Source organism: Littorina saxatilis, linkage group LG2 (assembly GCF_037325665.1).
Source record: "Littorina saxatilis isolate snail1 linkage group LG2, US_GU_Lsax_2.0, whole genome shotgun sequence".
Taxonomy (NCBI): Eukaryota; Metazoa; Mollusca; class Gastropoda; order Littorinimorpha; family Littorinidae; genus Littorina; species Littorina saxatilis.
The window spans coordinates 25,425,062-25,441,910 of NC_090246.1; the positions used below are offsets into that span (position 1 = coordinate 25,425,062).

The 16,849-nt window shown below is 40.8% G+C and overlaps 1 protein-coding gene across 1 annotated transcript in view; it reads right to left on the reverse strand.

Annotated features, from left to right (window-relative positions):
* Positions 1–1,012: 1,012 nt before the first annotated feature.
* Positions 1,013–16,849, reverse strand: part of LOC138958589 (glutamate receptor U1-like) — an 18,148-nt gene continuing 2,311 nt past the window's right edge. The window contains exons 4-12 of the mRNA XM_070329788.1: positions 10,347–10,555; positions 7,955–8,128; positions 7,088–7,288; positions 6,023–6,123; positions 5,462–5,552; positions 4,638–4,962; positions 3,661–3,875; positions 2,860–3,110; positions 1,013–1,927 (exon numbers count right to left, since the gene is read on the reverse strand). Coding sequence (XP_070185889.1) covers positions 1,678–1,927; positions 2,860–3,110; positions 3,661–3,875; positions 4,638–4,962; positions 5,462–5,552; positions 6,023–6,123; positions 7,088–7,288; positions 7,955–8,128; positions 10,347–10,555 — 1,817 coding nt within the window. The 3' untranslated portion in view covers positions 1,013–1,677. The remainder of the gene's footprint in view (positions 1,928–2,859; positions 3,111–3,660; positions 3,876–4,637; positions 4,963–5,461; positions 5,553–6,022; positions 6,124–7,087; positions 7,289–7,954; positions 8,129–10,346; positions 10,556–16,849) is intronic.

Consider the following 16,849-nt stretch of genomic DNA (forward strand, 5'->3'; position numbering starts at 1 on the left):
TTATTGATCACCACTATATTTGCTCTGCTGTGATGACCGTTCAGGGTTTGGCTAATTACAGCGATTGTTTCTGATAAATTATCCATATGTTTTTGCGTGCATGCGAGCGTATGTGCGTGTGTGCATGTGTGTGCGTGTGCGTGTGTACGCGGATGTTTTGTGAGTGTGTGTGCGTGCATGAGTGTGTGCGTGCGTGCGTGCGTGCGTGTGTGTGTGTATGCGTGTGTGTGAGCATTTGTATTTGTGTGCGTGCGTGCGTGCGTGCGTATGTGCGTGTGTGTGTGTGCGTGTGTGTGTGGTGCGTGTGCGCGCGTGTATGTATGTGTGTGTGTGTGTGTACGTGTGCGTGTGTGTATTTTGATTTTCAGTAACATCTTATTACCCTATTATGTCCTTGATTACTCACTAAGATTTATTCTCCAAGGAAATGTATTGACATAGGAGAGTGTTACGGTAAATCTTGAAAATGGTAGTCTTAACAATCGTTTAAAATGGTTTCTTTCATTATTCAAACGTTCGTGTGAATTGAATCAAAGGAAGAAAATAAAAGCTTAAAACGGAGAAAACATCTCTACAAACAGTCGTCAGGGTAAACAATAAAGGTTTGCCCAGGGGTATAGTTTAACGAGTATCCACGGTGCATTTGTCCCGAGGTAAGCGACACACAAATTGGCAAGGATTGGCTGCAAAAATGAGAAAAATTGAGAGCTTGTGCTCACACTGACACATGCATAGACACGGAGAGACAAACACACACGAAGAACAATAATTACACAGACACACTTACATTTAGAAACGCAGAAAGCAACAGACACACACCCGAACACTCAAACACACAAACAAACACGAGCAAGTACATAGACAGACACATTCAGACAGACAGACAGATATGCAGGCAGACACACACACACACACACACACACACACACACACACACACACACACACACACACACACACACATACACACACACACACACACACAAACACATTTTGTGAACATTTTTTGGGGTTTGTTTGTTATTGGTCATATCAGACACACTCAAATGTCACACCCCATAACGGATCTTATTACTGTAATATAATGCGTTTTTAATGTACATAGGAGCAAGGAACAACAGCATCTCTGTTAAAATTCACTTGTGTAAACGTACATTAAAAAAGAAACTGAAATTGACATGGACTACTAGAGGGTTTGTAAGAAACAACTGTCTTGAGTAGAACAAAATCAAGCTTCATAGAATATGAAACGGGATGCATGACCAGACACGTTCCGAAATAAAAGATTAGACGTGCAAATGTTGTGGTAATTAACTTCTTTTCGATTTTTGTTTGTTTGTTTAAATGTTTGTATAACATTGGTTTTGCTTGATTGTTTGTTTGTTTGTTTGTTTGTTTGTTTGTTTGTGTTTGGTTAGCTTTTATCATCGTCGAGTGTTTCACTTTGGGGACCTTTACAAAGCTAGCTCCCCGAACAGTATATCTGTACCCTAAGTATGAACAGGGAAATGCGCACACACTCATCGACCGAGCCTTCGTCGGGCGATATTGCCTTCTTCTTTGTTAGTTTTTGAAACAAAAGAAAAACGCAATGATAACTGCAGCAAAATTGCTTTGTCATTTCTCGATCCGGTCGATGCCCTATGGTCGAGACTCTACCGTGAAATCTTCTCCCTTGTTACAGTTTTTTTCTGAAAGCGTCCTTCATTTTGCCGACAACACTGGTCTTCTTGAGACAGAGATTGACGAGGAAGCACACCACGGACACTGCAAGCACCGCGCCGTAGACCAGGAACACGCCCGCCAGTTTGGGAAGGCCGAGTCGCTTCCCTTCGCTCAAGGACGCCTGAGTTTCGCACTGCGTGGTCACTGGCCACCACACTTTCCTCCATTGTGACAGGAACCCTCCCTCTTGCATTCGGAGAAGTCTGCGCAAATTTACATCGGGTTTTGAGGCAGGTGGGAACAGAATGCTTATCATTGTATTAAAGAGAAAAACACACTTTTTTCTTTGTTTTCTTTTATATTTTTTTTTTTGTATTTGCCAAGCACATCATCGTGGGGCTTTTAATCCATAACGTGCATCCGTCTACAATGTATCCTCATTCATCCTTCAACATGTATAATAAATATGTAAATGGCAAGTATACAAGACATACAACATTAGGATCTAACCGACAGACGGACATACATACCGTTCACTTAAGTATGGCCGGAGCATAACATCATTGTTTTCTTTTATATTTTCTTTTACTTCTTTCTTTTACTCTTTATCTTCTTTTTTTTTTGGGCGATGGGGAGGGGGGGGGGGGGGGGTGTGTGTTGTGGGATGGGGCATTTTCTTCTTGAAAGCTACTCTTTGTTCAAAACACTATTGCAAAAACAATTATCCCCAACCTGTTTTTTTAACATTTATTTTGTCAATTACATCGTTGTTCCTTACATCGATAACAAATTGTTGTTTTGTGTGTTTATGAGATTGTTTTAAACAAAATATTAATCCGTACTACAGAGAACACAATTTATTTGACATTTCAAGTGACTAATTCGCTACTCTTCCCGTATATATTTAACACAAGGAACTTACTAGGTACATAAATCTGTTATACAATTAGCAGACGCAAGGTTACTTGTTTACTTTATTTAAATGTTGTTCTATTCAACATTTCTTAATGGTAAAATGTGAACACACAATCCCAAGTGTGACAGTAATTTCAAAGTAAAGCGTCGAACATGATTAAATCGACAATTACTCATCTGCAAGTTTTTAAATTGATAACACTGATTAAGCTTGGCACACATTAAAACAAAATTGGTTTATTGTATGAAAGAACATACGCAGTGATGTAAATTCACTTACAACTGATTAACAGCATCCTTGTAAGGTGCTTTTTCGGGTAGGATAAGTCCCAGACCGTTGCTGTTGAAGACCTCGGCAGCCAGGTGGAGCTTTTCGCAGTTAACGGCGTACATGAACTTTAAATTGTTGACGTCATGCAGAAATGCGCTCTCTTGTGACATCACATATCTTAGCGCCTCTTCGTCGGACGTCACTTCCGGCATGTCACGCATGTTTGTAGCTATCGCTTTGTACTGCTCCCCATCAGCCGTCTGGATAAGTATTAGAAACGATTGATACAAAACTGAAGGAAATGCATTTTGAAAAATACACTGTTTTGATACCTTAGTTTTCTCCAGCATCAGCTGACAACATGGAACGAATTGATACATTCTACAATGACTCTTGTGAAGATATTATTCAGCGAAGAAAAAAACTTTTAAAAGGTTGTACACATGTGCATAATAGTGCACACACACACACACACACACACACACACACACACACACACCGACACACACACACACAAACACCGACACACACACTCACACACACACACACACACACACACACACACACACACAACCTCTATCTGTCTCACTCTCTCCCTATGTCTGTCTGTGCCTCCGTCTCTCTCTCTCCCTCTCTCTCTCTCTCTCTCTCTCTCTCTCTCTCTCTCTCTCTCTCTCTCTCTCTCTCTCTCTCTCTCTCTCTCTCTCTCTTGCTCAAAACATTGAGATGGTTGTGCCGAATTGTTACACATTTCAGCTTATTATAACCAAACCACCAAAACAAGTATTATGATACGCTCCAAACACAAACCTGAAACAATGTGTCCCACACAGATCCTGCCAGTACTAGTGGTTTGACTTGGGACTGAGCTAGATCCTCGAGTGAATCAATCGTCGTGCCTTGAAGATCCACCGTCAGCACAGAGGCAAGTGAAGCGGTGTAGATAGACACAATCAGAATGCCGAATATCCACCAAAACCCTAGAACGCAGCGGGCTGAGAGGCTTTTGGGTGCATGTTCCACTCCTGTTGAATCAAAAGATAACACGGATTGGCAACGGAGTGTGGCTTAAACACATTGTACAAATAAACAACGATACGGAATTTTCATTTGCGCGTTGCCTTCTTCCTTCTTTCCTTTCTTATAGATCTCACTTCTTATTTTCTTAAAATTGCACTCCAATGTAGAATCCATCTCTCTCTCTCTCTCTCTCTCTCTCTCTCTCTCTCTCTCTCTCTCTCTCTCTCTCTCTCTCTCTCTCTCTCTCTCTCTCTCTCTCTCTCTCTCTCTCTCTCTCTAATTAAGAGATGTTGTAACCTCTTAGTTAAATACCGTGTAATGTATGTTTTAATCAGTAGTGTTGTGCGATTATTATGTTGTACCTTTTTTGCACCTGATGAGTTAAATTATTTGCAACGTTAACCGTTTGTTCACACTCCTTCATAAGGGGCTATGGCCTATTGAATAAATTATCTGCGTCTGCGTCTCTCTCTCTCTCTCTCTCTCTCTCTCTCTCTCTCTCTCTCTCTCTCTCTCTCTCTCTCTCTCTCTCTCTCTCTCTCTCTCTCTCTCCCTCTCTCTAATCTCACTTTGCTTTGCTCTGTCTCTATCTGTCTACGCCTCTGTTTATCCTTACATTTAAATGTAGGATTTGACACTTCTCACGAATTACCCCCTCCCCCTCATTCTACCTGTAAACCCCCCCCCCCCCCCCCCCCCTCATTCTACCTGTGACCCCCGCCCCCCACTGGCTTCCATGTCACATCACAGCTTTAACTTAGGCCTACCCCGCATCATAAAGGAGCCATAGATGTGCATGACACAGTCCAACAGCCGCCAGTGCTTGTTCAATCTCCCGTCTTCGTCAAAGGCCGCAGAATAAGGACTGAAGCGGACCACTACGTAGAATGCGAGACACACGCCCAATGTCGTCGCCAGGATACACATCCAGACCGTTGTGCTAAAGGTCTCTAAGACTGCCATGATGCTGGTGCCAGAGTTGTCTTTCTGGGTGAGAATACCGCCGCCATCTTCCATGAACGGAACGGAAAAGTCGACCACGGTTTCTCTGAGGGATGTGATGGTGTAGGGACCCACTCCCATGTCCACTTCCTGGCCAGGATGATATACAGCAAAGCTTTAAATACGTTTTATATAAAGCTTGTTGTCCAAATGTAATACATGAGCTTACATATCCGGATATTAGATATCTGTAAAATATATTGCTCAGGCTGGGACAAAACAAATGCGACAACAAAAAAATTATTGAAAAAGGCGAAAAAGAAGAAGAAGAAGAAGAAGAAGAAGAAGATTAAAAAGTGGAAAAGAAGAAGAAGAAGAAGAAGAAGAAGAAGAAGAAGAAGAAGAACAACAACAACAACAACAACAACAACAACAACAACAACAACAACAACAAGATTTTGATCAGATAAGCCTTTTTGTGGAGAGCAGCTGTGCAGCATAAGCGTTGTCTAGGGAGTAAGGAACTTAATTTCTGGCTTCGGTTGTGAAGCTCTATTCTTAAAACCATTGCATTCATTTGCTTACTGAAATAAGATATCATTGCTTCATATAATTAAATAGCTACGTATACAAGCGCTCGAAAAGGTACCTTGCGTGCGACCATTCCCACCATTCCATTCCAGCGTCCATCTTTTTCCAGTGCGCCATATTTGTTATCCGGAGACTCCACAATCTGGAAGCTTCAAAGAAGAAAGAAAAGAAAAGGAAAGAAGGTAGATTTAAATAAATCAATAATATAATAATAATAATAATAATAATAATAATAATAATAATAATAATAATAATAATAATAATAATAATAATAAATGAGCATTTACATAGCGCAACATCATAACTTTACTACTATGCTCTTTGCGGGAGATCAAACATTAAATTGGGGACAAAATAATATCTTTGATTAGGTGTAAACATACAGACTGCGACATTGATTTTCTTCCATTCAGGATTACGATATTTAAAAAGGCTGCATGTTGAATTGTACGAACGCAAAACTCGTTTTGTATCATAATATCATGGATATCGTCTCACAAAAACTTGACGTTTGTCCGGCCTGGATTCGAACCTGTGACCTTAGAATCACAAGTCCAGTGCTTTACCAACTGAGCTATCAAGCCCCCAAAAATGACAAATAAAGATCACACAAACACACCGAAAATTAAGTTGACGCGCCATAGTTTTGAGCAGGTCGATGCAAAATCCATCGTAGGTTGTCTGGTTGCCTACAATCTTTCGATTCACAAATGGATTCGCCTGTAAAAAAAAGAGAAACAATAATGCTGGTTAACAGAAGAAAAAATCTTTCAGTCAAGTATTTACTGAATATAAAAAGAAGACGAACAAACATATGTCTATAAAGACACCCCCCCCTCCTCTCTCTCCCCAACACACAGCCTCGTGTTCACCAACACAAAGTTGCCAAGGCTTTCACTTGGAATTAGAGCTATCTGCCACTTGGTAGTATTGCAGATGTATTGCTGCGGATGAAATAGCGGATGCTTCAGGATATATTATGTTCATGCGAATTGAGAAACGGATCTAATTATAGCCCACGAAAACGTCATGTTATTACACTATTTCCAGCCATATTGGAAAGAAACGTCACAACAATAAAGATAGAAACACATCTTTACAACAAAGGTAAACCAGGGATTCATACCAATTACAAAATAGTTCCTATGATTGTAATTGATCGGTCAGATGCCCCATTCAATTACTCAACCCTAGTTTCTATGATTCTTGGCATGTCATCATATTCAACATTCTGTATTATAAAGTCAGTCCGGCACGTAGATTTCTCTAATTGTTTAACACTTCTTTCAACACACTCGGAAACAGACACAATACAAGCAAAATATTAGCCAAGTCGATTTGTGGGGTCAATCGCGGTCGTATATTTCTGAGAAGAAACGAAAACAAAAACGAAGCATAGATAGCCGATGACTACAAAAAAAGAACAAGGAAAACAATAGGTTAGGTGGGAAACCACAACGACGACTTCAGCAAATAAGAAGAAGAGGAGAAGAAGAACGAGGAGAGCAAACAGGAGGAGAATGTTTAGGAGGTGAATTATAAATGCAAGCAACGGAGGAAGAAGAAACGCCGAAGCAGAATAACGCCAGTTGCTGCAACGGAGGACATAACATTTCAAATTCATCAAGACGTATAATTATGATGAAAAACACTAAGGAGAAGAATCAACTCAGAGCTCACAGACCGGAATAGTTCCAATTATAAGCAGACGACCGCCAAAATCACGGAAGACATTTGGGTAAAGAAGATCGGGAAGAGGCAAAGTCCATCCATTTTCTCTCCGCCATGTTGACAGGGGAGTTAACTTCTCTTCCGGATGTGACGTCCATGTCCACAGGCCAATCGTTTTAGCGAGCTGAAACGCGTTGCGGTATTCCGAAGATAACTGAAGAGAAATAAGAACAGAAATAACAAGAAACAGACTGTAATAGCTTTAATAACTCTGTCGGGTTAGTACGGGTTGTGTGTTTACCCTTGCTTTTACTTTGACAAATAATCGAAGCGTGGTTCCTGTACACGTGTAGGAGACACACACCCTCGCTCGCAAATAATGCCACGTGGGAAATAATGTTACGTTGGGAAACTTTCCCACGTGACATTATAAGCCAGTCACTAGCGAGAGGGTGTTTTTCAAGCACGTGTACAAGAACCACGTGTCGATGATTTGTCCAATAAAAAGCAAGGGTGCGCACTCTTTCACACCCGGCAGAGCTATTTCCATTAAAGTCATGTACAGGCAAACAGTCCTAACAAATACAAAACACTAACAGCACACACATCAGTGATATTAAAGAAAACAAGCCAAGGTCAGCATATAGATGATTAATCGACTGATTTATCAAATGACTGAATTGATTGGTTTCACCAAGCTTTTCACCTTCCCATATGGACTGGATTTCGCCAGCTAATTGGACATAGAAACACAATGAACTATAGGATATTTTACTCTGAACGTCCATGAATAAATCCGACCAAAAAGCAGACCGCAATGATTTTACAAAAACAATATAAAATATAAATATAAATATAAATAGGACAGGCTAATGCTTACACCAGGTGTTGTTTGCTGAACGGAATCGAAGGGCAGACCATCTTGTGGTGATGAGAGGATCAGCACGTTGCTTTCCTTTCCAAAAAGCTGAGTCAAGTCTCTGATTGACTCTCTTCTTACTGGACACAGGATGAACCACTGATACGATTCTGACAGCATCCTAAAATCTTTGGCCTGCAAGAGTGATGTATATACGTGTAAATACACGATCAGTCATAACATCTGGAGGCCCTGATTTCAGTACCCTGTGTTTCTGCCTCTCTTTGTCAGACTGTCTGTCTGTGAGTCTGTTAGTCAGCCCGTCTGCCTGTCTGTCTGCTTATCTGTCTGTCTGTCTGTCTGTCGGTCGGTCTGTCGGTCTGTCTGTCTGTCTGTCTAACTAATACAAAAACAAGACTTTTAATTTGACAAAGCAAAACAAAACATGCACAAATATATCGACCCAACGGTCTTTTAAGTGCACAGACAAACAATAAGTAGACACAACTTAGCTTGATGTCTCTCTCGTCAAGCTAAGTTTTGTCTACTGATCGTTTGTATGTGCAGTTAAAAGACCGTTAACGTTGGGTCGATATATTTGTGAACGATTTGTTTTATTTTGTCAAATTAAACGTTCCAACAACTTACCTTTCTTGTTTTTTGATTCTGAAACTTGGAACGTTGGCAGTCAATTTGTTTTTGATTGTTTGTGTCTGTCTAACTGTCAGTCTCTCTGTATGTCTGTCTGTATATGCATGTTTGTCTGGTCTGTGTGTGAAATATAAATTAATGTACACTGTTCAGAAACTCTCTCTCACTCTGTCTCACTCTCTATGTCTCTCTGTCTCTGTCTCTGTCTCTGTCTCTGTCTCTCTGTCTCTGTCTTTCTCTCTCTCTCTCTCTCTCTCTCTCTCTCTCTCTCTCTCTCTCTCTCTCTCTCTCTCTCTGATACAGGTTTCCAAAAAACAGGTTAACGATTCCTGTTAGTGTTCAATAACATTGTACCAGCTTTCGGCTCGAGAACTGGCAGCACTTAGCAAATAGCATTGCCGTGTATACTAACAGAAAGGATATCGACACCTAAATGAGTGTTTGTAACTGGACATCCCAAGGGAAATTACAGGGAAACTAATCAATTCTAATTCATTCTAAAGTTACAGCGATTGTCAGGATCAGTTCATCTGGCTTTCTATTCAAAATTAACGACAGCGGATATTTCGTTTTAGCATTTAATGGTAATGCGTTTGTTTGTTTGTTTGCTTAACGCCCAGCCGACCACGAAGGGCCATATCAGGGCGGTGCTGCTTTGACATATAACGTGCGCCACACACAAGACAGAAGTCGCAGCACAGGCTTCATGTCTCACCCAGTCACATTATTCTGACACCGGACCAACCAGTCCTAGCACTAACCCCATAATGCCAGACGCAACGCGGAGCAGCCACTAGATCGCCAATTTTAAAGTCTTAGGTATGACCCGGCCGGGGTTCGAACCCGGTAATGCGTTAAAGATGTGCTCTGCTCAGAGCTCTGTTGACGCAACGGTTTGTCTTTTTGTTGCAGATAAGGATATAAACAGTCAAAACATTTACACAACTATCCCACTGATGACTACACATACCTTTAGTGCTGTTAGCCAAGCGAAACCGAATGTGTGGTGTGTTTTTTTTGTGCATCTACCTCCAAAATGCAATGAACATTTCCCGTGATTATAGGTCGGTGCTAAAGGTTGTGTGCGGTGTGCCAAAATGGACCCAGATTACATGTTTTACAATGATTTATGTAATCAAGCACATTGTCTTGACGTAAACTACCCAAGATAGACAGAATATTCTCTCTTTCGACGAGACTAACTTACAGATATGTTGGTAGGCTTTTGGCGTACGTACTGAGTTCACGTGCGGGACCTGATGTGAGCATGATCGAGGACCACACAATACCTGCCCAATGATGATGGGCAATGCTGGACATTAAATCGCTAACAAAAATGCCGTTTTCGACTCCTTACAAGAAAGTCGATGAAAAGTGGTATACTTTCAAATGGATAAATGCCTTAGGAATAATTAAAAGCCTTGGGGGCTCGGTGCACCTGGAAGGGGCAAGCAGAGTAACTTAAATGTGCCTCACGGGAATCGAGTACAGCTTTAGCAAAAACAGCACACACAAAAACATACCGCTTCAATTTCTGGAACATTTACAATCAATAACATTCCTTGACATCTTTGAAGACTCTTTCAAAAAGTAAAAATGTATCTGCAATTTCACAGTAAACGGGTGTATAACATCTAACACCATAATACACAGAATTATCAGAATAAGTAGATGAACAAACGGTTCTACAAAGTTTAAGCCGACAAATAATTTAAATAAATACAATGTGGTCTACCATTCTCGTGACGTTCGCAAAACTTACCTCCTGCATTACAGGAATGACCAAATCTGGCGAAATACACAGAATAACCCGACGAATAGTTTCAGGCAGAACCTTTGACGTCAGGAAGGGCACATAACTCTGGGTCAGATTGGTACCCTCTTCTTGTCTCCCCGAGCCCCCGGAGGTCACTTGCACGACACCCACTTGAAGATCGCTCAAGGTGCTCAACACAGCACGAGGTAAGGGACCTGCAGAAAGGATACAAGAAATAATGCTTCATTTAAAAATATGTCATGGAGAGTGATCGTCCCTGGCGCTGAAGTCAGTCGCCTATCGCGGAGTCTCCGCCTTTTTCGGTTTTTCTGGAGTTCTAGGGGATTACAGATTCCTGACCTTTGGATTACGCCTAGCTGAGACTCGTGTGCAAGTGTAGGTACTAATCTGCATCTGCTTTTTTTGCTCCTTGAAGTGATTTTATAGATAAGTGTGTGTGTCTATGTGGTGTAGTTGTATTCAAAATGGCTGCCGCCCTGACCGCGTCAGTCGAACCCGTTTTTGTGAAAAGGCGCGAGCTGCCTCAGGCAGGGGGTGACAGATATGACACTCTTGAGTTGTGTCTGGCGGCCGAGCGAGTCAGTGGTAGTGGAACAATACTGGGCGCCCAGGAAATACGTGGCCTGTGGCGCGTGTACCCGCTCAGCCGGGAAGCAAGAGCAAAGCTTGTAATCGATGGAATCTCACTACGTGGTCATGCAATCAGGGTGTTTAACCAAAACCCATTTATCCTCCGTGGACAGGAGGGCGAAGAAACACCGGCTACCAAGCTATGGATCTCTGACATTCCAATCTCTATTGCTGTACAAGATATAGAGACAGCCCTTGTGAGAATGGGGGCAACTCTCAGATCTGCAATCACATGTGAACGTGTCCGGAACAAAGACGGCAAGTTAACACGATTCATAACAGGCCGGCGGTTCGTCTGGATGAACGTCCCCGCCAAACCCCTCGACAAACAGGTGCGGATCGGTGTGGCCAGTGCCCGTCTGTACCACAAAGAGCAACCCAAGGTGAGGAGAACCATGGCCTGCACACGCTGCCTCCAGGAGGGGCACTGGACGTCTGATTGCGGTAACGACATCGCATGCAGAGAATGTGGTCAGTCTGGCCACAGGAGAGGCGACCCCGATTGTGATGCCGTCCCCGCTGGGGATCCCCCTCTCACGTCAGATGATGTGGACGTGGCGATCGAGCGCGGCACAGAGGAAACTGCCGGCGACGAAGACGAACCGGAAGAGTCCCAGTCCCAGGAAGAGAAAGAGAGTGCTTCACTGGCTGATAGCATTCATGATTCATCACAGAAAAAACAGTGTAACAATCCCAAACAAAAACACGCACAAAAACAAGGATTCCTTTCCCGCGGCAGACAAGTCAACACAAACAAACCAGACAAAAACCAAACAAGGCTCATTTTAGAGCCACGCTCGCGGTCGCTGAGTGTGAAAAGGCTAAGGTCACAAACAGGGGATTCCCCTGACAGTGACAATGCGACAGGAAAGCTCCCCAAGTTGACACTGGCTGACACGGGTGTCCGTGATGCACGTGACTGCGCCACACCTGGCAAGGGGTAGGTTTAACTGTGGTTTGTTGATGACAACACGGTGACGGACTGATACTGTCTCTAGGACGATGATCATGCCTGACGATTTAAGTGTGTTCTCACTTAACATGAGAGGGATTCGATCCCCAAACAAACGGAAACAACTGTTCCAGTTTTTAAGAAGACAAAAGTTTGATGATGTAGTATGTTTACAAGAAACGTATATCACGAAACAAGTAGCTGATGTGTTGAAAAAGGAATGGGGAGGGGATATGATTTATACCGAACGAACATCATACAGTGGTGGTCAAATGATTTTGTTTAAAAAAGGATGTAATTTTGATTATAAAGTAATGGAGACCCATTGTGATAGAATCCAAGGGGTAAATATAATTTGTGAAGGAAAGGATTTGTGGATTTTGAATGCTTATGCGCCAAACGATGTAAACTCCAAATGTGTTTTTTATCAGAAGGTTGTGTCAATTATTAAAGATTCCCGTTTGAGTAACGTCATTTTGTGTGGTGATTTTAATTGTGTTCTTGACAATGAGTTAGACATAGTGAGCGGAGAAAGGCACGCTGAAAGAGCAGTGTCACAACTGAATGAAATGTTTATCGCATGTGATTTGTTTGATGTATGGAGATTATTTAACCCTGGTATTAAAGAATTTTCTTGGTCAAAGAAGAATCCGTTTATTGCTAGGAGAATTGACTATGTATTTACATGTGCAACACTTTTTGATAGAACTACGGAATGTTGTTTATTGTCTGTTCCCTTTTCCGACCACAGAGGCTGTTCTGTGCAACTCAAATTATCTGAGATTGACAGAGGCCCGAGTTACTGGAAATTCAATAATTCTCTCCTCCAGGATAAAGATTTCATTGATGGTATGAATAGAATGATTGAAAATCACGCATACGATTTTATAAACGATATTGATTATCAAACCGTATGGGAACTGTTAAAATGTGAAATAAGAGATTATGCAATGCAGTACGCGCAGAAGAAAAGCGTTGAAAGAAGAAACGGTATTGTTTTGTTGTATACATGCTGAATTAAATGATTTGGATGCAAGGTTAGCGAATGACCCAGATAACTGTGGAATGCAGTGCGAGCGTGAGAACCTTAAGTTAAAAATAGAATTAGTTGAACAGTGTAAAGCCCGCGCAGCCCAAGTACGCGCCCGTGCGAAGTGGGTAGAACAGGGAGAAAAGAACACAAAGTATTTTCTCAACCTTGAAAAAGCCCGAGCAAATGCGAAGATAATGGACAGTATACAGTGTGAATCTGGAGAAGTGATAACTGACCAGCGTGAAATCTTGAACGCGCAAAAGAATTACTATGCTGATTTGTACAGAAAAAAAGTAAACGTTGAAAACATGGACGAGAAGGTGGATCAGTTTTTATCTGATGTGACAACATTACAGATTTCAGATTTTCAGAGAAATGAGTGTGAAGGGTTAATAACTGAAAACGAAGCTCTCGCTGCACTTAAACAAATGAAATCTGGGTCGGCCCCTGGGGTTGATGGTATCACTGTAGAATTTTTGAAAGTGTTTTGGACCCGCATCAGAACATTGTTAATTGCGTCTTTTAATGCAAGTTTTGACGATGGAAAATTGTCCTCCACGCAGCGCAAAGCTGTCATTACCCTTATACACAAGGGAAAGGATTTGCCTAAAAATGAATTAAAGAACTGGAGACCCATCTCCCTTACAAACAGCGATTATAAACTGATAGCCAAGTGTTTGGCAAAAAGGTTAGGAAGCGTTATTGGTGATATTGTTCAGAAAGATCAAGTCGGTTACATTAAAGGCAGAAAAGTATCTACAATATTAAGGCTAATTGATGATGTAATCGAACAGTCACACGAGTTAAATCAACCTGGTCTGTTGGTCGCAATTGACTGTGTTCAAGCGTACGATAGTATTTCAAAAGAGTTTATTATTAAAGCCTTTCAAAAATTCGGGTTTGGGCCAGAATTTGTTCAATGGGTGACTGTGTTAATGAACGACACGGTTAGCTCAGTGCAGTACTGTGGATGGTTGTCTGATTTTTTTGATGTGAAAGCCGGGATTCGTCAAGGGTGCCCGTTTTCATGTTTGGCCTTTGTACTAGCCATTGAATTGTTGGCATCAAAAATAAGACAGTGTAGACGTATTAAAGGAATTTCGTTATGGAATAATGCTGATATTGCAACCGTTATTAAAATTGCTCTGTATGCAGACGATATCACCCTTTTTTTAAAGGATGAGATTGATATGTATTATGCACTTGAAATAATGAATGACTTTTCTAGCTTTTCAGGCTTAAGGATACATAAGAGAAAGTCTGAGGCGATGTGGTTGGGTAGTAGGAAACATTGTGATGAAACATTTTATAATTTTGTTTGGAAGAAGAAGTTGAAGATTTTGGGTGTATATTTTTGTAATGATAAGAGTGCTTCTTTGGTAGAAGATAACTGGACTGGAAGAATAAGGAATATTAAGCGATTGATTTGTGCATGGGAGAAGCGAAATTTGAGCATTGTAGGGAAAATATGTATTGTGAAAACGTTTTTAATTTCACAATTTGTGTATATTATGCAAGCGTTTGTATTACCTGACTGTGTTTTGAATGAAGTCAATACCTTATTGTTTAGATTTTTGTGGCGAAAAAGAGATTGTAATCGGAAGGCCTTTGAAAAGGTGAAAAGAAGCGTTGTATGTTTTGAAATTGAAAAAGGTGGTTTAAAAATGATCGATATTAGGCAAATGCAAATCTCTTTTTTATTACAATGGGTTTCACAACTTACTACATCAAATGAAAATGATAATTGGAGTTTCACTCCAAAGATGATGTATTTGCGTTTTGGAAAACATTTTGAATGTTTCTTATCGAATGTAAACAGTGCAAGATTTAAAGGGTTAGACCTAGTGAAATCACACTTTTGGAAAGCAGTATTAAAATATTGGCTGGATAATAACCACTACGATCGTGGGACAATCGGGCCGATTTTATTATGGAATAATGCATGCATAACGTATAGTGGCAAAGTTTTATTTTTTGAGAGTTGGATACAACGAGGTGTATTGGTATTAACTGACATTGTACGTTCGGGAGATATATTATCATATCAAGATATATGTGATTTGATTGGATATTCGCCAAACCGAATTCTTGAATATAATGTTGTAAAAGCTGCTGTGTCATTATTTATGAGGAAAAATGCTGTAAATATGACTGATGATGTTTGTATTACCTTACCACTGTTTAACGGCAAAAATGTGTTAAGTGCCAGCGAATACAGGAAAGAGATTATTAATATGAAAACAGATGTACCATGTTCCGGAGGATTTTGGAAGAGAAAGTTTAATGTAGAAATTGATGAACGATCCTGGATAGTTGCCTATCAGTCAACACAAGAGACTAGATTAAGAGTTTTACACTGGAAAATTATGCACAACATTTATCCGACCAACATTCTCCTGTGTAAAATGAAAGTAACGGAAACTAATAAATGTAATTACTGCTGTGATGTAACTGATTTCATTGAACACTTCTTTTTTGAATGCCCGGTTGTATACAAATTCTGGAAGTTTATTGAAGAATTTATTTTTCGTACTTTAGAAATTAAGATTATTTTGAATGTTAGTGATGTTTTATTTGGTATGCATTTTGTAATGGTGAGAAAGGCAACTATGTATAAATTGAACCACATTATCTTAATCGGAAAGATGTGCGTTAGTATATATAAAAAAACAAATTCGTTTTTACCGTTGGAAAGTATTTTTAATAGGCAGTTACAGATAAGAAGCATTTTTGTGTGAGTGTTCGAAGAACAAAACGTTAAAAAAGTTAGCTTGCTGTTCTCGATAAGTTGTATTTAATTCATTGTATGAGATATTGTTAATTGTTGTTATTTATGTGAATAAAATTGTTTGAAAAAAAAAAAAAATATGTCATTTTCAGCACTGAACAAGTATGGAAATGAAAAAAGTAAATAAAGGCCGAAAATGTGTAAGTAATATCAAAGTCGACGGCACGAAGGGTCTAGCCTTACTAGGGGGTGTCCGAGGGCATGCCCCCCAGGAAAAAGTTTTCTCCAAAGAACCCAAATTGTGCAATTTGGTGTCATCTGAGCTCCAAGTTTGCCATTGAATTCAGTTTTCAGAACCATTTTTGCCTCCCCCATTTTTTTTTCGGCGGACACTTTTGCTTTTTCGCCGGAACAAAAAAAAAATGTCGGCGGAAATTTGCCTTTTGGCGGACAATTCCCATGCCTGGCTGTAGTGCCTCATTGCTGGGAAATTCGGGTCGCTTCCTCCCAATGAAAAGCTAGCAGGGACAGAATCGCTCTACCAAGGTGTGTAAGTGTTTAAGTCTAATCAATCCTGTTAGAATGAACGCGATCTTGTACGTGTCAAAGTGGTTACACTGGGGTGGGAAATGGATATCGTCCCTGAGTCTGCACACTAAGATGCCCGATTTGGAACCAGTGAACAGCTGATCACAAGTTCAGTGCTCTGCCAACTGAGCTACATGGCTCTACGTGTAGATACTTTCAAGTACATAATATTACAGATACATTATTTCATGGGTATAAATGCTAGCTTGTAACATCACCAGCAGGCCTTTACAAAGGAAAAGAGAACCCTTCCACATGTACACATAGCCAAACAAAGGTGTGCAGTCTGGCTGATTTCTGTGCCAAGGAATACTTTGCTGTTGCATTCATTTCGCAACTGACATCTATATTAATCTATGAAAATAGATACTGTTTTCACTCTAAATAGAAAGCAGCAGACGAGCGCAGTGGCGTGGTGGTAAGACGTCGGCCTCCTAATCGGGAGGCCGTGAGTTCGAGCTGCATCCTGGTGGGTTAAGAGTGGAGATTTGTCCGACCTCCCAGGTCAACTTATGTGCATACCTGCTAGTGACTTAACCCCCTTCGTGTGTACACGC